This window comes from Nannobrachium achirus, assembly GCF_963921795.1.
Source record: "Nannobrachium achirus genome assembly, chromosome: 8".
NCBI classification, from domain to species: domain Eukaryota; kingdom Metazoa; phylum Chordata; class Actinopteri; order Myctophiformes; family Myctophidae; genus Nannobrachium; species Nannobrachium achirus.
Window position 1 is genome coordinate 39,020,937 of NC_137817.1, and position 25,967 is coordinate 39,046,903.

General features: G+C 43.2%; 1 protein-coding gene across 2 annotated transcripts; it reads left to right on the forward strand.

Annotated features, from left to right (window-relative positions):
- The first annotated feature begins 3,293 nt into the window (after positions 1-3,293).
- On the forward strand, positions 3,294-25,943 carry LOC308289909 (galectin-9-like). 2 transcript variants are annotated; one of them, XM_080731687.1, is made up of 8 exons: positions 3,294-3,478; positions 9,764-9,852; positions 11,068-11,275; positions 17,423-17,542; positions 19,084-19,197; positions 19,487-19,575; positions 24,642-24,798; positions 25,120-25,943. In XM_080731687.1, exons 1-8 carry the CDS (start codon positions 3,440-3,442, stop codon positions 25,267-25,269), a joined length of 966 nt encoding a protein of 321 aa, XP_080587813.1. In that variant the 5' UTR covers positions 3,294-3,439; the 3' UTR covers positions 25,270-25,943. The 2 variants fall into 2 exon arrangements, with proteins under 2 accessions (XP_080587813.1, XP_080587814.1); XM_080731688.1 differs by lacking the exons at positions 24,642-24,798; positions 25,120-25,943 and adding exons at positions 20,425-20,581; positions 21,077-21,855.
- The last annotated feature ends 24 nt before the right edge of the window (positions 25,944-25,967 follow it).

Sequence of the window (25,967 nt, forward strand, 5' to 3'; positions counted from 1 at the left end):
AAAAGTCAGAAAGGTTATTCTGGCTGTTTTAAAAGTGTAATAAATGAACTCAGGATGTTTTAAAACCTACAAAACAACTCTAACATTATGAAAATCGGACATTAACTGGCTGGCGTACTGTTCTTGGAGGTCCCAATATAGATAACCCCCAGAAAGGGGGTGGAGGTCCAGAATATTTTACACCCATCATTTACTCATTCGATGCCTTGACCCAGAAAACATAGGATTGGCATGTTACGTTTTTAATAGCCTCTTATCAACATGGGTCATGGGAGTAGACAAATGCTAAACCACAAATAGGCCAAATGGCTAAAATAAATAAACATGCGATTAATTGTGAATGATTAAAATAATTCATCGCGATTAACATAGTCAGGTTCACTATGTTAAAATATGTTTATTCGTTGGAATTTTGTGGGATTTGTAAAACTATACATTTTTGAAATATTCAGAGCATGGGGAATCCAAAAATCTTTGTTGCCATTTGCTCAGACCAAGCCCCCAGAACCCTGGGGGCGCCCTGAAACCAAATGGACATGGTGGCCGTTTCGAGGTACTGCAGTTGGGGCCAGAAACATGAACGCGCATCTAGGCATCTAGGAAAAAAGTGATGACTCATCACTTTTCACATGTATTTGGGTGCCAATATTTTGCCCAAGGAATGTCTTTCATGCAAAACAAATGCTTGCAATGGTTTCAGAATTATGAAGAACCCCTAGTTTGACCCCTCACATGCTACTTAAAGTAGATTTGTTTTCTTTTTTAAATATTTCTAGTGGAGTCAATGGGACAGTGAATATACAAATGGCCATAACTTTTTTTCGCGTGATTCCTAAACCCACCAGGATTGAGTTAAGACCCGCCTCCTCTCGATAATGTTAAGTATGAAAGTGCCCATGAACGTTAGTGCTGCTCGCTCAAGTGCAAAGTATACTACTACCTACTGATCCATTACAATAATACACGCAGCATAATAGGCCCAAAGCCATTTCCAAACCATAACAATTTAACTGATAATCAGTAAGAGTTTTTATTTTGAGCACAGTAGTGACAAATAGCTTTCTCAGTACGTTTTTCTCTTTAGCAAAGTTACAAAGTTTTCCCTTTATTAATTTAAGCACAGTACAATTAAGTCAGTTTCAAGATTTTTTTAGCACAGTTTATTTTCAGCACTGTAGTGAGAAATTAATAGCCGTGCATTGTGCAAATGCAGGCTTTTCTCAAGTACAAGTCTTCATGCCTCTGACTTTATCCACCCTCCATGTGTCAGGCAGGGATTTCAGCCACTCCTGGAAGTCCTCGCGTTTCCACGAGGCGGGTCTTAACTCAAGCCTGGTGGGTTTAGGAATCACACCTTTTTTCGCGATGTTTCCAGCAGAGCAGGCCTCTCATTCTGTGGACCTTAATGACCAAACTAATAGATAAAACAGAAATAAAAAGTGCGGCAGAAAATCACAAGTTCAACCCTATTCCTTGAGCTTTTGGCCATGTGGATCCCCGACTAAAGTGGACGGGCGGGGATATCTGGTGTCCTCTCTATTCTTATTATAACTCTATGGCTCAGACACCTGCAAAGTCGCCATTTTGGGCGTTCAAAATGACCGACATAAAATACATAATTTGTGCTATCTTGGCTTCTAAACAACCTAGAAACTTAATTAATTTAGCAAATTATAAAAGAAATATCTGTTTAAGGTAGATCTAGAACGGATATATGCGATTAATTGCGACCAAAGGTCGCAGTATACCATGAGAAATGTCGCAGCTTGTCTGTCTGTCCGTCCGTCCGTCCGTCCGTCCGTCCGTCAGTCAGTCAGTACACATTTTTACAGTCGATGGTTCTATGGGTTTGTGTATGGTTCTATGGGTTTGTCGCTCTGACATCATGCTCTGATGTCATCAATATATATCACTGGCCAGATGGCAAAGGCATGGCCCATATCTGTGTGGCTGCATGGTTCAGATAGGGATCTCCATGTATGGGCATAACATATATTGTATGTATATGGATACATATTATTATTAATAAAGTATAAAATTAAATAAAAAGTATGGGCATTTCCAGAAACAAAATCATCAATCAGTCATCAATCACAGGCCCTAACTGGCCCAAGAGCCTGCTTTACTCTGATTTACACCCTACCTTCGAAAACATTAATATTAAGTCCATTATGTATAATTGTATATGGATATATATTAATAAAGGATAAAATAAATAAAATGTCCATATACAGTATGGGCATTCCCAGATGATGCCCTGTTAGGGTAACCCCTTATGCCCATTATATGGAGATCCCCAGGCATCAAACCCAGGCCCTAACTTGCTAAGGCCCTGCTTGGCTTTACTATTACTAATTAACATACGTTTTATGCCCATATATGGAGATCCCTGTCCCAATGTCATCAATATTAAGGACGTATCTGGAAATGCCCTATTTGGGCATGTTTTGACATAATCATGCAGGGGTCTCCATGTATGGGTAACTGGTCCGATATAATCACTGCCAGATGGCCAAGAATTGGTGCGGCGAGGTCGCATGTCGCCCTGAGACATTACTAGTCATGATTAACTATGGACAAATCATGCGATTAATCAGATTACATATTTTAATCGATTCACCTAATATATAGGGCTATATACACACACACGCACGCACACACACACACACACACACACACACACACACACACACACACACACACACACACACACACACACACACACAGATAGATAGATAGATAGATAGATAGATAGATAGATAGATAGACCCCAGACCCTCTCCCCAAAACCTATTAATGGATAGCCTATATTTTCCTGTGTTCTGTTAATTTTGTGCATGTTTGTCTGATACATTTATCAGGCTTACGTTACTAGCATGTGTACAATTTCAGCCTTAAAATGCCAAATGTAGGTGTACAGATTTGATGACAGAAGCAAAGTAAGACATCTTTAATAATGACTTCTCATCTTGAAGTCATATTATAAGTGAATATCGCATGCATTGCCCCCTTCCCTAAAGCAGGGGGTCTGGGGGTCCTCCCCCAGAAAGATTTTAACATAGATGTAATTTCCTGTGTTCTGGTGAATTTTGGGAGTTTGATACAAAATCCAGGAGAAAATCCAGGATATTTGCCAATCCATGAGATTCCCAGGAGATGGGGTCAAAATCCAGGAGACTCCTGGGAAATCCAGGAGCATTGACAAGCCTTTGACTTGCCAGTTGCCAATGCGACGAATCAATCTGTTCTGTCGGTTTGTCGACAAACTGCTGATTTGAAGGACCGCCTTCACACATAACCGAAACCTAGAAGGGGGATAAGACGTTATAGGCTACGATTAGCGAATACACTGTGTAGCCTACGCGTGTAGTTTTGTGTGTCAGAGAATTTTGACTGTTGAGAAAAAAATACCAAAGCTGAAAGCTGCCCTTTACAGATCATGGCATTTCATCACCAGTCACCGTGGATCAACAATCCGGTAAGTGAGTGGGTTTGTGGTCCAGATCAGTTGGAGAGTTCTCCTCGCTATGGACCGGATAGATAACGGAAAAACCGGACGTTTTCTGTTTCAGTTTCTTTTTTGATTTCTTTACATATCTACTGCATAGTAGTCTACTGTGTTCTATTTGTCTGTCATTCAATGTTATATGAGATACTTTAATGGTTTCCTGTGTAAATAAGCTTAGTCTTTTCATGGATCTCCTTTTAGTAGACCTTGTACAAGTGAACTGTACCGTCATGAAACTGTACCTTTTCCTATGCAAACTTCTAATAAAGTCTTCAATCAATCAATCAATCAGTAGCGGAATGCGGGAAAAGTTTTCTCCTTTAGGAAACAGTGAGACTACAGTAGTTTTGACATTTCTTTAGCCTATTTTCTAACAGATTGTGAAATAAATAAGCCTACTGAATTGGCTTAGCCTATTTGGAGTTCGGGTAAAGTCCAACTAACAATATTATTTAGGCCTATAACTCATATTTGTATGGTTTCAGGAGAGACAAAAAAGAGGAAAATATAGGGCGCGTTCGGAAATGCGCACTCAACGCACTGGTGTGCCATGTTGTCGTTCGTTTATTCGGTGCACTTGGTGCGTTGTCGTTCGGAAATCCAGTGCGCGGCGCACTGGTGTGTTGAGTGCACGCACTCACCAACCCTACTCAGAGGATGGGGTTAGGCAGTGTGGTGCGGTGGTGCGGTGTTCTGATTGGTTGATTTTCATGGCCGTGTCTCGAATGCTTCTCAGCTGTGAACAATGGAGGAAATTACCGCAAAATGCAGCATTTGCAGCTTAATTGGTCGTTTGGCCTTGATAGTTTCACACGCATTAACGTGTAAACTAACAGCAGGTATGCCAATGTTACATCTCCTTTCAATATCAACGTTACGTTAGCATACTTAGCAACTGCTGCTTTTCACAAAGTTTGCCTTCAGAGTTCAGAGTGAAAAAGCACACAGCTGCCTGTTAAAACTGGTCGTTCGTAAATAAGCCACACTCAGAGCAGTATAATCAGAGAGTGGTGTCACCGCGGGGTCAGAAACAGCGCTGGTCACGTGGTTCATTGTCACTTTACACCTCATAGACTTCAATGCATTTTGTAAACTTCCGGTTCGCCGTTTGTCACTATACGCCAATAGATGTGTGCGTAGAAGACCTGGCCCCATGAAGTGAACGGGAGTGACGCAACTCTCCATTCAATAGGACTCTGGCCACACTGAACGCACTCTCCAACGTCACGCCCACTGCACTCACTACACTGAGCACCCGGTGCGGGTTTCCGAACGCACCCGTATCACACAAAAAAAAACGTTTTTCCCCCTAGGCTATCTGCTTTCATTTATAGCCTATCTGTCAAGTAACAACTATAGGCTAGGATTTAATAGCTCCTTTCGAAACCTCTCCCTCCGACCAGGTTCCTCACAACTGTCATCCACAATCAGCCTTATTCACGGCCCGCCCACCTACTTCCGTTTCTCAGTTTTCCCCGGGTGCTGACTTCAATTTAGAAGGGGAAACTATACTGGTCTTAAAGCCAACAAATCATTATTTCTAACAGTAAAGTAAATTATAGTGCTTTGTGCCGTTTAGTATCTTGTGTTCTTGATCATGCTAGCCGTATTTTATACTTTACTATTCGGAAATTGCATTAAATTTGCGATTTCTGTGCTAACTCCATAGGCTATGGTAGGATTTACCCCTTCAAAACGGGACTTCAGCACCCGGGGGATGCTGAGTGGGCGGGTCGTGAATAGGGGCGCCGTCAGGAACACTTCTCGCCCCGACCGCTTGGTGGCGAAACATTTCTGCAACACGGATTCATGGCCAGTCACTTGTGGGCATCACTGCTTCCGTGAAATTGCATCGTAGAAAACTGGCCACAGGCTGACAAAAACATCTATTTAAACTCTTTATTTCAATACGCCTTTTAGACTTTCTTCCACGCTTAAGAAGTAAACACCTGTAAGACGGGTATGGGACCTTTACTTTTTGGATACGATGCTCACAAAAGGTAAAAGTGTTCCTGACGGCGGAGCTTCACCGCATATTCCGGTTTTGGATGACAGTTGTGAGGAACCTCAGTCATCTCGGAGCTAATAACGCAGGTCGACCTAAAACAAAGTCGTCCCAAACTCGTTTCCCAACGGGTCTGTGGCCTTAAGCTAGATGCAGATTGCAGAATAGACCGAAATCTAATCTTTGCTTCTGGGGTTCCCTGGAACAAAATATTTTGCGATAGGGGTTTACCTGACTTTCGCCAGATGGTGGCAGCATTGCTTATGCATTGCTTTACCATCTGGGTTCACTTGCGGAGGAGGGGTTCCCTTCGGAATGTCCCTGGCCGGACCAATCAGCGGCAGCTATGGGCGGGCTCTGAGCGGCTCTGAGCCAATAGAGTCTGATTGCAGACCACGTGGAAACCCAGGAGGCGGATTCTGGGTGCAACGTCATGCAGACAGGCCAATATGAGTCGTTGGAGTTGGCACGGCCATATCCAATCACCTGCTTTAGAATTTTAAAAAATGGCCCGCCCCTTACATCGGTTGTGCTGGACCGAGTCCAGATGGTAGAAGCAGAGCGTTATGCAGGCATACGCATTACGCAATGCTGCAAACCATCTGGCGAAAGTCAGGTTAGATAGGGGTCCATCCGTGGAACAAAATATTTTGAGATGGGGTCCGCGGCCAAAAACACATTTTGGGGGTCCTTAACCACTGATAGGCACATTCTAAAAATGTCTTCTAAATCCTAACAGTTTTCCTGAAAAAACTTATGTTGCTATCATTGTTTCTCAAACTTTGTCATGTCAAGGACCCCCATAATGATATGTATTTGGCCACGGACCCCCATCGCAAAATATTTTGTTCCAGGGACCCCCAGAAGCAAAGATTAGATTTTTGTCTATTCTGCATCTAGCTTAAGGCCACAGACCCGTTGGGAAACGAGTTTGGGTCGACTTTGTTTTAGGTCGGCTTTTCCTGTTACCCCCAATACCACATTGGCTCAGGGCACCCTTATATTTATTTATTTTCATCCGAGGTACCCCTGCATTCTATTCATAATTTTCACTCCCAGCACCTTATATTTACGGCGTTAATACGTTTAGAAATAATAGCCATTTTGGTTAGAACTGACTGAAAATAACTTTGTTTAAAGTTTAAAATGATACTAAATATTTAAGTGTCCAAATAAATTCCTAATATTATCAAATCTCGCAGCACCCCTGGACTACTGTCACGACTCATGGCACCCCAGGGTGCCCCGGCACCCACTTTGAAAATCCCTGGTACCCACAACTTTCCAACATCCCATTGTGCATTGCGCAGAAGGCGAGTGGCATTTCCGGCGTCGCAGCCGAGTGTGCTCTACAAGCTCACAACGGTTGCCTCTGCGACACGACGTGAGCTTGTATGTCTGCTGTTAACCGGAAGTGTCCTGCAGATAATCATGCAGATAATGCTACAGTAAAGTCTCGTGGAAACAGGTGGTATCCACCTGTTTCCGCAGATGCAACCGTTGTGAGCTTGTAGATCACACTCGGCTGCGACGCCGACCATTATTGAACACTGGAAAATAACACGTTTCTTAATAATTAGTTAATAGTTTTTCTTTTAATAATAAATATCAGTGGCAAGGGACCCCCGGGGACTGCAGCGGAGGTCTGTGAGAGGTGCCGTGGGACCCCGGTGGAGGGTCGCCGGCGACGGTCAGCGGCCCCGTGGTCAGCGGCGAGGGACCCCCGCGACGCTCTCCTCAGGGGGGTCCCCGAGGGTCCCTCGCCGCTGATATTTATTATTAAAAGAAACTATTCACTAATTATTAAGAAACGTGTTATTTTCCAGTGTTCAATAATGGTTTGAAGAGGAATTTTCTGCAATAATAATTTATCCATGTAGCTGTCTCTAAAAACGACTGGGCACCGGTGGCAGTGTTGGGTGGCGAAAACAGCCGATCTACAAGCCCACAAAGCGTTGCGCTTGCGATGCGTTGTGAGCAGGACCCCACCTTGATTCACAGCCTCGGACAGATCCTGAACCCCCACCGGCGTCGCAGCCGAGTGTGATCTACAAGCTCACAACGGTTGCATCTGCGGAAACCACCTGTTTCCGCGAGACTTTACTGTAGCATTATCTGCATGATTATCTGCAGGACAGAAGTCTGCTGTTTTCGGCCATATTGTGTGACGTCATTCTCAGGCGCAGGACCCCACCCTGATTCACAGCCTCGGACACATCCTGAACCCACAGGTGTGGCCGCTCGCCTTCTGCACAATGCACATGGAAATTGAAATGTTGGAAAGTTGTGGATAGCCTATTCGTCCTGCCTTATTGAAGTTATTGCCAACATTCTCAGCTTATCAGAATGCTTGTTACATTCAAAATCATTTTGAAATGTTGATTATTTAGACTGCCTAAGTAAGTTGACTAAAAGTACTTTCCGCTTAGTCATTTTCGGAATGTAAAGCATTCTGATTGGCTTAGGACATGGGCAATAACCGAGGGACACATTTGGTGCAGCACGTGAGAATAGAGCTTGTAGCCCCGTGGTTCCAAAACTGGGAGTCGGGACCCCCAGTGGGCCCCCAGATTATTTTTGTGGGGTCCCCAGAGGATTAGCTCACTTAACAGTTTACAAACCAACATACTGTATTTGGTTTGATAGCCTGTAGTGTAGTGTACTACAGGATATCTGTAAATTTCTTAAGACCTTTTTAATACCAAATTGGCCTAATTGCGTGATATTTGGACCAAAATCTGTAGGAGTAATGTAAAAAATTGTGTTTTGCAAAAATGGGCTTCCTGGTGGCCGATGTGAAACATTTATGGCAGAGGTTCTGCTTTATCATCCACGCGGACCACGCCATCCAGATCCAGGGAGTTTGTGTGCACAGTTTCATGTGGATCGAGCCAACCCGGAGATTAACTGATCAGAGACAGACAGACGGACAGACGGACGGACGGACAGGGTGCAAAACAGTCTTGGTCAGGCCTGGCAGAGACAATAAATGTATTCTTTGGAAAATGGTCAGAATGAAATTTGTAAGGAGCCTGTTGGCTACTAGGGCTGCCTGGGTGCAATAACCGCAATACGCATGGGTGCAATACCGCCATACTGCGGTTTTGTAATGCATACTGCGGTGTCGAGTTCATAACCGCGATTATACCGTTATTATTTTTATAACTAAAGCTATTATAAAAATAAACGTTCTAGCTTAAGTGGATGACAAGAGTTCACACCAGAACTATGATCTTTGTGAACTTCCCTTAAGGCCAGTCCACACCTAGCCTCGCATCCGTTTTCCGGGAGTGGGTGGTTTACGAGGCTATTCCACACCAATGTAATTACTGTAGTCGCTACTCCTTTCAACAAAACTGTTGCATTTAACTACTTGCAACCATTATCCCCAGTGGCTGTTGCAAGGAGTTGCATTGGTGTGAGATGGCCTAACTGTTTTGTTGCAAGGATTTGTGACTATTTGCAAGGAGTTGCATTGGTGCGGTCTAGGCTAGTGTTGGTGCAATAACTGCAATACAGTGGTTGTGTAAAGCATAATGCTGTGCTTTTTTATCGTTCAAAACAACTTTTTGGGGAGATACCACGATACTGCCGTACCGTTGGCAAACAGTGACTTATTACAGTGAATAACTAAAAATCCATTCCGCCCAGCCCTAGCCTGTACACGATTTTAACATGCAGGTACCGTACGTGATTATCAGACCTAAATGTAGGCTACACTTCAACTTCTTGTTTATGCCCAAAATGACAGGCTGAGACTATCATACTGTAGGTTTTGTAGCCATTTGTAGCATGTACAATATATTGGGCCTAAACTCTAATAAAAGTCTATATTCCATCCTGATTGGCTAATATTGACATCTAAGGTTTGCAGGAGTTGTTTGTTTTGCGCTCACAGTTACGCCAGTAAACCACTGTTCTATTTACAGGCGTTGCCACGCGCGCAGCCTGTCTGCCTGTTCTCCTTCAAACGCACTTTCTGTTTGTTTTGAACAAAATGCTTCATATTATGAACACAGCGATTCCATTCACCTCTGTAGGCCTAATGACTGAATTACGGACATTGCTGGCCCACAATATTCTACCTGGCCTCCGAAGAGCACCTTTTCTAGTTCTTTATTGTTTTACATTTTGGAGGGAAAAAAAAATATTAGTGACCAATAGTTCTGTTCTGTTATTTTCTTTCATTTCTGACATCACATAATGGCCTGTAGAAAAACATTTTAGATGGGATTTTATGTTCCTTCCAGCGTATCCCCTTCACTGGTGCTATCCAAGGTGGTCTGCTAGAGGGGAAGACCATTACCATCACTGGACAAGTCTTACCGGGGGCAGACAGGTGAGTGTGTGTGCTGCTAATCTCCCAAGAACAGACTGAGCTCCAGTTAACAAAACAGTAGAGGGGCGCTGTTTTCCCTTTTCTTTGACGATGGCTAGCCAGATTGGTACCCACAAGGCATGTGATGTGACCTCCTTGGGGCCAAACATTTTCAAGTACCGCCAATTCAATGGAAATGTGCCCTAATGGGACCCACCTCATGTATAGTCTGCTTTTGTCAATATCTTGCAAATACACAAATGCGCCTTTGCAAATTGGTGACATCTTCTCTCATCCTGTTTTGAGTATCTGCCCTCCTCTCCTTGCTCCATTGGAGCTTTAGCTATTTTGATGTCTGGTAGTTTAATCTCGTACAATTTAAACTGATATCTTGTAATGCCCCACCACACCCTTGAGGCTCTGTTAGCTATACAGTAAATTAGTGATTAATGTTCTAAGTAGGCACAATAAAATAATAATACAATGTAGTGTGTGTGTGTGTGTGTGTGTGTGTGTGTGTGTGTGTGTGTGTGTGTGTGTGTGTGTGTGTGTGTGTGTGTGTGCGCGTGCGTGCGTGCGTGTGTGTGTGCGTGAGTGCTTGCATGCGTGCATGCATGTATGTGTGTACATTTCAAGGCTGCTCAACAGCCCCACTCGCCAGGCTACAAAGATAGTAACATAGTAAGACACGGACACTCTCAAGTGTAGGAGATGGTTGCGCCACTCAAAAACACAGTGGGGATTCAGGGATTATAGCACAGTAATGTTCTAACTTGCTGTGCCCAATAGGCACACCAATTAATAGACACACTTGTATTCATAGCAACAAATAACCCAGGTTGTGTGAGATCAGCTTTTTTCACTATATAACCTTTTTGTATATTGCAATAATAATGTGTGGTTTTCACAGAATCCCAAAGCACAACTGGTCTTGTCTCACGGCACATGGCACAGGCACACCATTTGGGAAGCTTTTGGAAGCACACTGGCCTTCATTTCAAGTACTACAGTGCTTTTTATTGAGTGGCTAGAAACTGGAAAATGCCAAAATGATGCTGGCATTTGGAAATTTAAATACATTTTGTATTTCTCTTTTTCTTTTCTCTGAACTACTGTTCTGGATTACTATCAAAGCCAAAACACTCTTAGAAGTGCTTTAAGCACTTGAAACTAAATGAAATATTCTATACAAGAAGTGGTTACTATCCCCTCTCTCCCTCTTTTCTCTCTCTTTAGGTTCCATGTCAATTTTCAATGTGGGACACGGGCCAACGCAGACATCGCCTTCCATTTTAATCCACGATATGACAGTTTCCCCTGTTATGTGGTCGCCAACACTTTGCGAAATTCCCAATGGGAGACTGAAGAGAGGACGCAGAGCCCTCCATTGGCCTGTGGCTCTAATTTCAGTCTCACGTTCACAGTCCAAGGTCACGCATATCAGGTTAGGTTAATAGTTCAATACTCTGTCAGTGACACCAGTAGCCATAATGGTGAATAGTAATGTTGTTATAACTTAGATGTCATTTTGGTGGATTCCAAGAAGGCAGAAACAAGAAAACGACTAATTCTATTTCAGGGGAGCGTTCTTTAGGTTAGATTATACTTTATTGACAAGAATGGCAGCAGCAACATAGCATATAAACATCAGCAAGATATGAAGGCAGCAGCACGATACATAAAGGCAGCAGCATACACTAGGCATACTAACGGCAGCAGGAGAGCGACAAATGCATGACATGTATACTGTGATACTATACTAAGGCCGCAGCATACCAACAGCCTAAGAATAAGAACAGGCATCTATGGCAACTTAGGCAGGAGCATAACTTGGCGATGGATTCTGTATTCGGGTCATTTCCTGCAGGCCCACGATCACACGTGTACCATGTACGGCGAAGTACATGTATGGCTGTGTACGTCGTGGGCTTAACATATCTCTGCAGGCAATTACCCGAGACCCCCCGCGGGGTCTAACACAGAACCTACGGTGGAGCTGGGGTGGTGGCGGGGCAGTAGCTTGCGCAACAATACCTTACCTACAGGCAGGTCTACCTATATATTGTATAGGGGGCGGGACGCGCAGGTCCCGACCACGTGAGCGCACGCAACCTCCAGAACACTCCCCCGAACTCGCTTCGTCATTACACTCCTTCGCATCATTTCAGGGGAGCGTTCTTTAGGTTAGATTATACTTTATTGACAAGAATGGCAGCAGCAACATAGCATATAAACATCAGCAAGATATGAAGGCAGCAGCACGATACATAAAGGCAGCAGCATACACTAGGCATACTAACGGCAGCAGGAGAGCGACAAATGCATGACATGTATACTGTGATACTATACTAAGGCCGCAGCATACCAACAGCCTAAGAATAAGAACAGGCATCTATGGCAACTTAGGCAGGAGCATAACTTGGCGATGGATTCTGTATTCGGGTCATTTCCTGCAGGCCCACGATCACACGTGTACCATGTACGGCGAAGTACATGTATGGCTGTGTACGTCGTGGGCTTAACATATCTCTGCAGGCAATTACCCGAGACCCCCCAAAACAACAACCCCCAACACAAGCAAAAGCTAAGAATCCACTGCCAATGCCAACCAACGGTGAAGGTTGCTCTGCTGTAAATAGGCGACTAGTGCTGAGCACAACTACACTAACTGCCTAACCTTAATACTCTAGAGCGATACCAAATGAATATGCAGTAATACTGGATTTAATGAATACTAACAGCGTGCAAAGACCAACCAACGGTAAGGAAGGTGGCGCCGCTGTACTTTTAGCGCTTACTGTGAGCAGGAGGCACTGAACTATATAACTACCTAACACAATACTCTGGAAAGGCCAAGCTCAGTTATTAAAGTAAAGCGGCGGGACAGCTCAGAACATCCTACCTAAAGGGACACCCCAGCAACCACCTTGCTTTGCAGAGAAAATGGAGTGCGGCAGAGCAATGCGACTATTCATAAAACGTATACTAGAATGGACAGCAAATGAAATACGCTGTAGTACTGACATTTATTAATATTAGCAGCTTGCCAAAGGCCAACCAACGGCGAAGAAGGTAGCACTGCTGCAATTTAGCGATTACTGCGGAGGCAACTAAAGTGTAGATACGCCGACCAACACTAGAACTCGAGCGCTATGCTATACTAGAATGGGCAAACGCGATAAAAATACACAGTAGTACTGAAGTGTATTAATATTAGCAACAGCCAACCAACAATGAAGGTAGGTGTCATTTTAGTGATGCTATACTGAGCAGGAGCAACTGCGTATAACACTGGTTTATACTGTTAAACTTACCCATCTAACCTAAAAGACACCTTGGCTTGCATATTAAAATGCATGTGAAGCGCAGCAGAGAGGCAGCCATTAACCTAAAAAGACACCCCAGCAAACACCTTGCTTTGCATATTAGGCATGTGAAGCGCAGCGGCAAATAAACACACAAACATATCGGGTACACGCCGAAGCAGAACGGCATAATGTAACCTTATGAAACCTGAGCTAGTAGCACAGCCGCTCAGTCCCGAGTTGCATGGCTTGATGCTCATTGGTAGCTGGGCGTGCCGGATTTCAGATTGCCGAGTCTTTTGCCGATGCCCGGCGGCTAGAGGATTTCCTGGTTGATGACAGCACCCGGAGCGCTGCTGTTGTCACTGCCCCGGTCCAGCGAGAGAGCTATGCGGGTGGACGGGTAGCCGGGTGGGGGGCGGCGTGCAGGTGGGCAGCTGGTTGGGCAGGCCGCAGCTCTCTCGGTTTTATGCCGTACCAGGCTCGTGTCATGGGTGCCGGGGGCAGACATCAGGCGGATGTTTCAGCATGGAAATAAAGGACGGAAAAGTGAATTAGTTCTGCTCCAGAGTCTGCTGATGCGTAATATAAGAAACTCAACAAAACCACATCTTGACTTTTAGGTCAAGCAATGCAAGAGCGGCCAAGCCAATATACCAACCAAGCTAATGTGCTGCTATTTACTAAGGCTACCTATTGTTTCCAAGCTTAAAGCGACTGAAACCCCAACAGCACCGAACAAGCAAATGCGCTGCTATTTACCTGCTAGAGTCTGGCTCCGCAGTGCTTCTAGGATAGCTGTTGCTGGTGAGAGGAATGGAGTTCCCGCCACTGGTGCTGGAACTGCAGTTCCCAGGTTCCTTTGCGGCATGATGTCGGCATGTTGCGCCTCCGGAAGACGAGCCTGCGCCCCATGAGCTTCTAGCACGACACGGCGGGCTGGCGGGTGGGCTCGCGGGCAGGCGGGTGGGCTCACGGGCAGCGGGCTGGCGGGTGGGCTCGCGGGCAGCAGGCAGGCGGCGGGCTAGCGGGCAGCAGGCAGGCGGCGGGTGGGCTGGCAGGCGTGACGACCGCCTTGCTTGGGATGGCCGATGCTGTAGAAGCAAAGCCCTCTGCAGTGCTAATCGACTCCTGACTGGCCTCATGGTATTCTACAGCCGTGGACGAAGCTATAAAGATAACATGTTAATAGGCAACGCAGCCGCTGCAGCACGACGCTGCAATGGCAAACATGCTGTAGCGACAGCCATGCATCAGCTCCAGCCCGAATCTGAAAACCTGTTAGCAGGCATGTGGCAGCCGAAGCAAGAAGCTATGAAGAAAAACGCACTGTTAGCGGAACCTGTAGGAGCTTAGCCAGAAGCTGTAGGAGATTAGCCAGAAGCTGCAATGATCAAAATGCTGCTGTAGTAGCGGGCCTGCCACAGCTCCGGCATGGATCTGCAGTGATAAAGATTATGTTAGCTGCTGCAGTAGCAGCTATGCAGCCACTCCAGCACGAGCTGAAAATATAGAAATGTTAGCAGCAGACATGTAGCAGCCGCAGCAAGAAGCTATAAAGTAAAACATGATTAGTGGAACATGTAGCCGCTTTAGCATAAAGCTGCCATGATAACCTGATGCCGAAGCTGTGGGCCTGCAGCCGCTCCGGCCTTGAGCTGAAATAATAAACAGGATGTTAGCAACCAACATGTATTAGCTTTAGCATGAGCTGTAAGAAAACATAAAGTGTGCTATGTGACCCAATACTATAACCTTAGTTTGAAACGACATTTAAATTAAATCACTTTTACTTCTGATACACTGGTAGCAGCTTTAACATGAAGCAGTAACGATTGCAGCGGACCAGAAGTGCTTTAGCCAGGAGCTGTAATGATACAAATAATGTTAGTATCAGACACGTGGCACTGAGCATGAACTGCACAGATAACATGATGTCAGCATCCTACAAGCAGAAGCGTCAGTTGTAATTATTAGCAGCCATAACAGCAGCATTAGCAGCTTGAGTAGAGCTAGCCTCCGCCGAAACCACGGAGACATGACGGTATCCGACTGCGGCAGCAGCAACAATTGGCGTATTTATTTAGCATTTAATATAGCAGCACAACTGACAACTTAGAACTTATCAACTTTAACTAATAGCCTGCGATGCGAAAAAAAAAAACTGATGAGCTGCAGCTGATGGATGCTGAAAACTGAAGAGAATGGTTAGCTTTGAGTAGACTACGTTTCCCTGCATGCACTAGCGACTCAACTGGTGACGTCAGGTCAGACAGGCACGACTTGCGTTAGCGGAAGCAAAACATTGATCGCACGTAAACTATGGCACCTATGAGCTAGCGGGTTCCTCCTCCCAGGAGCCCACGGCACGCAGACAGACATCCTTTATAGCTTCTCAAACGAGCGGCCATAGAGTTATAATAGCGAGCGGCGATTAATGTTTTAATCATTCATCCCGCGAGGGCCAGACAGTGCAAAACATACACATAACCCAAGGAGAGGCAGAAGCAATATAGGCCCCAGATACTAACTAGATTAAGCACGCTGCGACGAAGCCTGAATCGAAAGCTTTCCTCCTGGCCCGACGTGTAGTTCATACGACTATTACTTCTAACACAACGCCGAGGCTTGGCATGATAGAGAACTACATTTCCCACACGCAGCGCTTAGTATGTGCTACCGTAAACCTCCTCCGTGAAGACGTAAAGCTCTGCTAGGTAGATTCATAGAGTTATAATATGCCGCTTACTGACACGCGCAACCTATATTAATTTATTCCTCCTGACATGAGACATTACTGTTAATAGAGGCAACGTTTTCACACGGGGCCATACTTGTGCCTAGAACATGGCTAGCAAGCTGTTTTACCAGCTAACAGCTATCCTTACAGAAGTTAGAAGCTAGCCGGCTAACAACAAGCAAAGCTAGCCCTTGGCTGACTGAAGAAAGGAACGCTGCTCAACAGTAGCAGATACGGCTAGCTCCGTCGACGACACACCACTGTTCCCGATAAGCACAACCAACTGAGTTTACCTTTATAGCGAACGGTCGCAAGCAAGCCAAGCACAATGAAGTTATTTTAGCATTAGCCAGTAGCCACAACTACTTCCATCTTGATCTGTAGTATGCAAAAATCGCTGGAATGGGCAACATTACCTTGATGAAACAGTAGTTAGAAGTAGACCTCAGCCGTGTTTACTACAAACAACAAACCCAACAGTTATGCCATAAGCCTTGCCTTGATCACAGCAGCTAAAAATGCGCTTTAGCAATAGTGAGCAGCCGAAACAAGAAGAGCAATGGCCTACAAAGGCACAATTAAGTTAGCTAAGCAACAACAACAACAGCACAAACACACTAAATTAGCCTAGCCACGACAACAACTGTCGCGAGGATCAGCAGCACTGCACTGCAGAATCAGCTGGGAATTAGCAACATTAGCGGAGACCCACACACTTGTTGAAGCAGTACTAGAACACAGCAGTGTCTACCCAAATCCACAATCCCAAAGTTTTTCCCATACAACCTTGCCTTGAATCCCTTGATCCTAGCGTAGACAGCGGCTAAAGACGCGAAAGACATGATCCAAGCAGAAGTCAGCAGCACAAACAACCAGTAGCCCCTCGAGACAGCCATGCGTAGAAGCAGCAGTAGCTTGCGCAACAATACCTTACCTACAGGCAGGTCTACCTATATATTGTATAGGGGGCGGGACGCGCAGGTCCCGACCACGTGAGCGCACGCAACCTCCAGAACACTCCCCCGAACTCGCTTCGTCATTACACTCCTTCGCATCATTTGTCTCGATTTGGTAACTAAGTACATTTACTTAAGTACTGTATTTATGTACACTTTCCAATTTCTAATACTTTTACTTCTGCTCCACTACATCTTGGATCCAAATATTGTACTTTTACTCTACTACAATTATTTGAAAACCTTAGATACTAGTTACTTTGCAGATTTTGTTCATAAAATTACAAAACCTACATTAACAACTTCAGCTCTATACATTTCTGCCATTTGTATACATTTGAAATGGGACATTCTGCACAATAAGTACTTTCTACTTTTATATTTAAGTATATTTTGATATCAATACTTTTGTACTTTTACTCATGTAAATTTTTAATTCCGGACTTTAACAGAGTATTTCTACATTGCAGTATTGATACCTATACCTTTTGGAATGTGAGGACTTTATCCTCCACTGCAGTTTTTTGGGGTTCCTTTAGTTGCTTCTATCCATGTTTAGTTAGTTTGACAGCTGTCTCTGCTCTGTCCAGGTGAGTGCCAATGGAGGCCACTTCATGGAGTATAAACATCGCATCCCATTCATGATGGTGGACACCATGTCTGTAGGAGGGATGGTGAAGGTGTCCACCATTGCTTTCCAGAACCCTGTGGTAAGAGCTCAGTCAAACATAATTAAAAAAAAACAATGTGATGTCAGAACATGCCCATACATGGGTATTACCAAATATGGGCATTCCCAGATATGCCCTTGATATTGATGACATCGGGACAGGGATCTCCATATATGGCATAAAACAGACAAGGACGTAATTAATTAAGTGTCTGGGAATCCCCATATATGGGCATGTTCTGACATCACATTGTTGACTATATATGGGCATAAAATGTATGGGCATAAAAGGGACATCAAGCCAGAGCGTGATGTCAGAGCAGCAAACCGATTCTGTTAAGAGTGGTTCCCCTGACATCACAGTGACATCAGAGCATGATGTCAGAGCGACAAACCCATAGAACCATACACAAACCCATAGAACCATATACTGTAAAAATGTGTACTGATGGACTGACGGACTGATGGACGGACAAGCTGCGACATTTCTCATGGTATACTGCGACCTTTGGTCGCAACCAGTTGCTCATTGTCACCATTCAATGTGTTGATGGTTTTTGTCATCATTCAGTGGGTTGACAAAAGTCGGTGAAATTAAGATTTACTTTTCTGGCCCCATGGTTTACAACTTCTAACGGCGCTGAGTCGGCTCATGCGACCGTCGCAACGCTCGACTCGACACGGCAACTCGCGCGGCGACGCACGCGGCAGTGTCTCGCGTGGCTCAAGGTCGACTGAGACGGCGCGCCTCCGTCATGGTCAATAACTACTGACCACGACGCGCGCAGCTACTGAGCCCCGTCAATAGGTAATTTATCTCCCGATCAATTGTGTGACAACGAGCTCAGTATCTTGGCTACTGCATTCAGTCTGAAAATACGTGACAAATTCCCATTCAGTAGCACCCCATTGATATCATTCGAATGGGGTGCTATAAATATACAGTAACTAGATTCCAATACCAAAAGAATTAGCACTTGAATGAATGATGCAAGACTTAACATTCTTATTTATTGGAAGCACCTGACACGTTTTGGCCTCACCCTTCCTCAGAGCAGATTTTAAAAAGTATTTGGGATGTCTCTCAGACAATTTTGAACATCTACCACGTCAGTATAGACTTAGACTGTATAGTCTGTTTCACGACAAACCTCTTAACCTGTCAACGGAAGGATGGCTTTTGTTATCGTTTTGTTATCGCGATCAAGGAGTGGTATAGCCTATCGTATCCTAACCGTGGGTTGCAATGTCAGGCTTTAATGGTCAGACTTTAAAGGTGAAATGTCAGGATTTAATGATTAGGTATGTGCATTTGACCCTCAAAGGACGGAAATTTTGCTGTAATGTTGGTGAAACGTCCGGGATTCGTGTGCAAAGCCAACATCTTATCCACTAGCCCAAAGGGGATTTCGCCCTCGGGTGGGGGAGATATGGTCTTCAGACAGATACTCTGAGACACTCTGCTACATTGGCATAGCCCCCCCACCCACCCATGGCTCTGAGAAAGCAATCAGTACACGTTTAATGATGAACACATTCAAGAAAGAACCTATTGTAAGAGTTGTTTCTTCTGATTTTCAGGTCCCCCCACAACCTTTTCCCGGTTATCCTGTCCCCCCACAACCTTTTCCTGGTTATCCTTCCTATCCTTATCCAGGGTTCCCACCTCAAGCAGGACTTCTACCAGCAATGTTTGTGAGTATTAACCGTATTCAAGTACTTTATTGACCCTCCCACATCGCAACATGTCCTGCCTATTAGAGAAAAGAAAGTATGAGTGAATACCTGGCTGCTGTCTATTAGCTTCTGAAATATTCTCTGCTAGCTCGTCATCTTACTGTACATTTACAAACTTTTTAAATATCTCCTGTTTGAGTGGTGGCATCAATATTATAAGATCATGAAGACAAACAAACATTCAGGCAAAAAATACCAAAATCCAATGGGCTTTCAGTCAACACTCATTTACTTCTGCATCTTTTAGGCGGTTCCCTACAAGAGTGCCATCAACGGTGGTCTTTATCCTGGTCGGACCATCACTATCCAGGGAGTGGTTAATCCCGGAGCCACAAGGTATGGCTTAATACTCAATTAATTGAATGTTAAACGTGACCTTGAATCCATGATCCAGTGCACAGTGCATTCAACTCATGCAGAAGTAACACTTGACCACTTACACCCCAGCATGCGTGTTTTCGTGAGATTGTAGATCGGCCATTTTCAGAAAAGATATTTAGTGTAAAAATTGGGAAATCTTGCTCTTTCGAACGACCATCATTTCGACAACGGAGTGTCGGGAGGGTTAGCGACTCACCCCACGGATGTTAGGGTTAGGGTAAGGGTTAGGTTTGGTTGTCGAAAAGATGACACATAGAAACAGCAAAACGCTCCCGTTAAAACAATCACTAGTATTAGAGCGCTCAGCCCTGAGGGTCTCCAGTACAGGGTTTAAGTGGTTAAGAATGCTTCTACATGAGTGCCAGTTTAAACAATCAGGAGAACCTGCAATAAGATGTCAAAGTAAAATATCAACATTACCATTTTTGTAAGCCTTTTTTGAAAAATACCCAGCTTGTAGATACGCTATTTTTGAACAGTGCTGACCGGTCCTACATCTGGCTTTGTCTGTTTGCATGTATGCACGTATCTATGTCTCACTCTTGGCTCATTGACCAAGCTTGGCGGTCACTTAATCAAGTGCTGCTCACTTCACACTGGGTGTGATTTCTAATGAATGTTTGCCTGAAAGTTCACCTTGCCAGAATAGCAATGCTAGGGTTCATCTGGTTAATTGAGAAGAGAGTGATGTATTACTAAGTAGACATATTCACATATACAGTAATAACAAATACACTAATGGTTACTGGGCACTAAATTGATGCTGTATACTTATAACACTTTCCCCTGTGCGTTCTCATACAGGTTCAATGTGAACCTTAGCTTTCGGTCTGGCGTCGCTCTGCATTACAACCCACGCTTCGACGAGAACACTGTGGTGCGCAACACCAAAAACGGCAACGTGTGGGGAAATGAGGAGCGCTCTGGAGGAATGCCCTTCCAAAAAGGGCAGCCATTTACGGTACAGTCACAGCCTATATCACATACATAATATGATAATATAGGATACAGTGTACAACACATGAAGATGGAACAACAATGGAAAAAAGCCCTCTGGACTTTTTGTGTTATCCTTCAAGCATGAACTTTTTGCAAACGGTTAATAAAGTATTCAATTAATCAATCAATCAATCAATCAAGATGCAACATAATATAACACATGACAATGCAAGATAATCATGATTTAACACATGTGACATGACAATGCATGCAAGATAATACCTAATGATGATACAATACCTGATGTTATAAGATAATACATGATTCTGTGAGCTATTAAAAGGCATAGATGTGTGAATTTAGTCATCAATATCTTCGGACAGTGATTACTTTTAGCTAGACTTTTAGAATCCGTCTGCACTTTAAAATGCATTAAAAGTCAATGATAAATCTCGTTCTTTCCTCTGGCATGTTTGCACGTGAATTACTAAGATTTACTACGGTCTCTCTCTTTTAGCTGACCATATGCTGCGAGGCTCACTCTTTCAGGATTGTGGTCAACGGGAGTCAGGCACACACCTACAAACATCGCCACACCACCCTGCAGCAGATCCACCTGTTGGAGATTGGTGGAGACGTCACTTTGACTTCTGTTATGGTATAGGCTTGTGTGTTGTGCTCAAGTTTCAAGACTGACCACCACAAACCCAATCACTGATTAGTCTTTCATTTATGTCACAGTAGGATTTCTTCCACTTCCTAGTTTTCTTCCAACATTTTTTATTATACGGCTTTCTGTTTGTTTGAAGATGTTCGTTCCGTAAATAGTCATTTAAAATTGATGCTAGCTGATTGCTTTGATTATACCTTTACTAGTAGCATCCCTGAGTGTAGGCTTATTGATATTACTCAAGGCCTTACCTTGAGGGTGAACACTGAGAGAAATATGTTGCTGAGCCATTTCAAAGCCATTGTTCAGTTTGGATAAATCAATGTGAAACTTTGAGCAAACCTCTTATGGATTCTTTTTAGTTTTAACAGTCTTGTGAAATGCCTTGTTTCCTAATTTAGAATAAGATAATAAGATGTAAAAGAAGGTTCTATAGGATTTGTAAAATCTATATCTAGTGACTACAATGTTTAGCAAATATTTTGTTATTTAGTTATTCATTTATTTGTCTGGACATTTTATACCGAAATTCATTTCTTACTTTTATATGGCATATTAGTCATATTATGTTGTGTAGTGCCTTTTAATTAAAAAATAAAGAAAGAAATGCCACTGAGTTGCCTTGGATTGATTTTGTTTCCTTCTTTTTTCTTTTTTGGTCGGCCAATGTCCAGTAGATTAAGTGTAATATCTTTCAATTGTTATTTTTAATTTGTGGATGAACAGTTTCTGTGATTGTTTGATACTTCACAAACATGGTAACATTTGCTACATTTTGCATTTGCTGAAAAATGACTTAATCAAAAGGGTATACAATCAAGCCCACACACTATAATTACTTTGATGACTGTAGGCTTTAAAGTGTAGGCTATACATTAATATAAAAGGATGAATAATATACCAGGAGACAGAGGTGGCCTATGGTCACAGTTTATGGACTTTGTACACATTTGTTGGTTGTCCTATTTGTAAACTGACATTCCCCTGTGCTAACTTTTGGCTACATTTGTGTTTATGAGGGTATTGACTTTTATGATGATATCTCATGTAGATATGGGACCTTGTGTAAACACCTCCTACCTCGAGGAAACGAAACCTACACTACCGGATTTATCGGTCAGACTACTGGTGTAGAAACGTGTCCAATTGACTATCACTCACATCAACTGTGTCAAAGTGAACAGAAGACTTCTGGGGGACAAGCATACCCACATCCTCTTGAGAACCATGTCTGCATTTCGTCGGGTATGTGTATTTAATCTTGTCTGCTGTCAACCTGTATAGATTTAGCTGTTAGTAATTTAGGCTGGTCGTATACACTTTTTAGACGGACAATTCTATTTATTTGTCAGAAGATTATCACTTTTCATTTTGTCTCCATAACTCTTCTTTTGTTGGTATAATATTTATTTTCTTTATTGGTTACATTTGTATTGTCTCCACTCTCCCCCATTGAACCATGAAAGCTTTGTTCTCCTCTGCACCAATTTCTTAACAGCTTCAGAGCAGAGTTCATGCTTTTATCTGTTCCATGTTGGCTCTTATATATTAACTTTCGAGATGGATTTATTTGTCACTTACTCATACCATTAGGCTACAGGCAGCAGAATGCAGAGTCTGTGCTAACATAATTTAACAACCACTAAGAAAAAAAGCAATCATTCTGGATGTAATGCATATTAGGATTATAGAAATTAAGTTAAAGAATTGTGTTATTGTATTTTTCTTTTTTAATGCACGCATGAACCTGTATGAAACTGTATTTCTTTTCATTCCTACATTTACAAAAAATCAACACAAATATTTAAAACAGAAAAAAAGAACAAAACAGAAGGAAATTAAGTTAAAGTAGACAAGACATGTCAAGTCTACGGCAGAACGGCAGTCTTTTAGCAGCAGTGTCAAAATGTTCAAGAGCAGAAGCCATTGTCATTATATCTTAAGCAGTGTGTTAGGAGATAGATAGGGCGACTGCTGGGGAGGTGTCCTTGAGAAAGATGGTTTCCTCTGCAGTCTGTCTGTGTATGGGTGAATGAATGTAATGCTCAATGTTTTAAAGTGCTTTATGAAGACGATATATACAGTATAGATGCAAAATGTTTCTGAGACGTGAGCTATGAAAGCTCCAGTGTTTTCCATTTAGCATTTAACAAACAGTCTGTTAGTAGCATGTTGTTTGTCCTTTAAATTTCTTTTTGCCCTACCTGCTATCGTATATCTACAGGGACAGGGCAGTCATAAGAGTCATACACAGATGATTCCACTGCCCTACGTGAGAGTCATCAATGGACTTAACCCAGGAAAGGTCATCATTATCCAGGGAGTGGTAAAAGAAAATGCCATAAAGTATGTTGCCTGTATTTGATGTATTGATATATTAGCTTGCTTATTGTTTTGATGTATTACCTTACTTATTGTAAATCGCTCTGGATTAAGAGCGTCTGCTAAATGCCTAAATTGTAAATTGTTGCCTTGCGCAGACATTTTGGGAGGCAGGGGGCTCAATAAAAAGGGAACATTACCCTATGCTTTGCAACATTATTCCCATTTCCCACCCTGGGGGAGCCACACTGCCACATTAAACTAAACACACTCCTTTATTATAGTGAGATGAGAAAGCACTGTTTAGGCTGCCCTTTTCAATCAAAATGTATCGATTGAAAATGTATTTTAACAGGGACAATACTGCTGTGTGACTACAACCTGCCCAACCGATAATTAACTATACTTTTAGACCATATTTAGTTGAAAACTGGCTAAATACTGTCTATACAGTATGTGGAATTTAACAGTCAAGTTCAGTGATAAACCACACAGCTCAACTATGCACTCTTCTGGGTTTCCCTTGTTTCTTATGTACTAAGCACATCTGCAAGAGCACAGCATAATCTTGAATGTAATTTCTGTAAGACTTGAAGAAGAGGGAGGCGAGCATGCATCAGAAGTTCACAGTTTGCGTGTGTCGGGTGCACGGTTCTGGCAGAAATTATCTATTAGAATTCACTTTGATCTTGAATTAGGATGTCAATTGTTTATTCAAGTCATAACCTGCGCCCCTGCAGCAGATGTTACTTTCGTCCCACAGGCCTTCCTCACTCTTATGACGCTAAGGAAGGCCTGTGGGCCGAAATGTCTATCGTGTTTGATCTGCTCTGCTGCTGATGGTGGCATATGACATGAATAAAGAAGAAGAAATCCTAAAAAGGATCAATGTGAGTGCTGGTTATCCTTTCTAAAAGATACTTTCTGTAAGAACCTGAAAGAACAGAACAATAAACTGAGAATATGTTTCCCCTCTCTTGGTCTACTAGGTGTAATGTGTCCAGTTTGGGATAAATTCATGTGAGTGCGGTATACGTCGGCCTAACCAACTGTCAGTACCAACCATGTGTTCCCCTGTGTTTTCTTGCAGGTTCGTAGTAAACCTACACTTCCACTCGGGCATTTCACTGCATTACAACCCACGTTTCAGTGAGAACGTAGTGGTGCGTAATAGCCTTCTGAAAGACAAGTGGGGGAAAGAAGAGCGCGCTGGAGGATTGCCCTTCTTCAGGGGACAGCCCTTTACGGTAGTCACAACAACTACATGATTTCATCAGTGTTTGTAAATCATTGCCAGGCAGGAACGGCCAGGGATCGAGATGATGTTTTCGCCCCTGTCCATCCTTGTGTCTGTCCATATGTCTGTATATGTCTGTATATTTGTGTGTCTGTGAGAAACTCATCTCGGGCACTGCTTGACCGATTTGCATGACACCTTGCATGCATAAGCCCAGTAGGCCACGGTTGGTGGCACTATAACAGGCTCCTTCATGCTTTGAACCATAACTCTGAACTCTGAATTGTAGCTTGTACAATCAAGTCTTGTAAAATCTGAATTTGTTTTTCAGCTGACCATTTGCTGTGAGGCTCAGTCTTTCAGGATTCTGGTCAATGGGCATGAGATACAACACAACTACAAACACCGCCATGGATTAATCTATGAAATTAACAAATTGGAGATCGATGGTGACATCAGTTTGACATCTGTTGTGATATAGGCCTCTGATTTATAACATTATCCAGGGTCTGTCACAGGCCGTGTTGTTCTACAGATGTGCTCATGTTGTTCTACAGATCCACTACGCAGCATTGCCTACTTCAATTAATGCTTAACTTATACTCTGTTGTAAATGTGTACGTTGCTCGCCAAAAATAGCTTATTTGCATATACTGTAATTCAGGCTTCAGTAGCTGAATGTCAAGACTGGGACATTTTTAGAATTCAGATTTCCTTTGTTTTGTATTTTTTTGCCGTTCGGACTTATTGATTCCAATCTGGATAGGTCAAAAATCTGATTTGGGCTGCCATTCTAAACATAGCCTAAAGTGCTAATGTAATGTCAAGGGTTTCCTAGTTGATATAATCCCAAAGAGCACGTTCTGTGACAGTATTTCATACAAAAAACCATTTTCAGCAAACCATCAGTATAGAACTTGTGTCACAAATGTAAAAACTACAACAACAACAACAACAACAACAACAACAACAATAATAATATACTATTGGTTCCATTGTATTGTGACCATGGGTTGCATCCCAAAAGAGTTCCCTTGCATTCGAGTCAGGCAGCCATTCTATCTTGTTGTCATGTTGTGTGCCATGACAGTATGTACCTGTGAAATCACTAAACAAATACAATAAAACAATGTTCCTGTAAGTGTAACTGGAATAGTTATCCATGAGTAAGTTTCATAG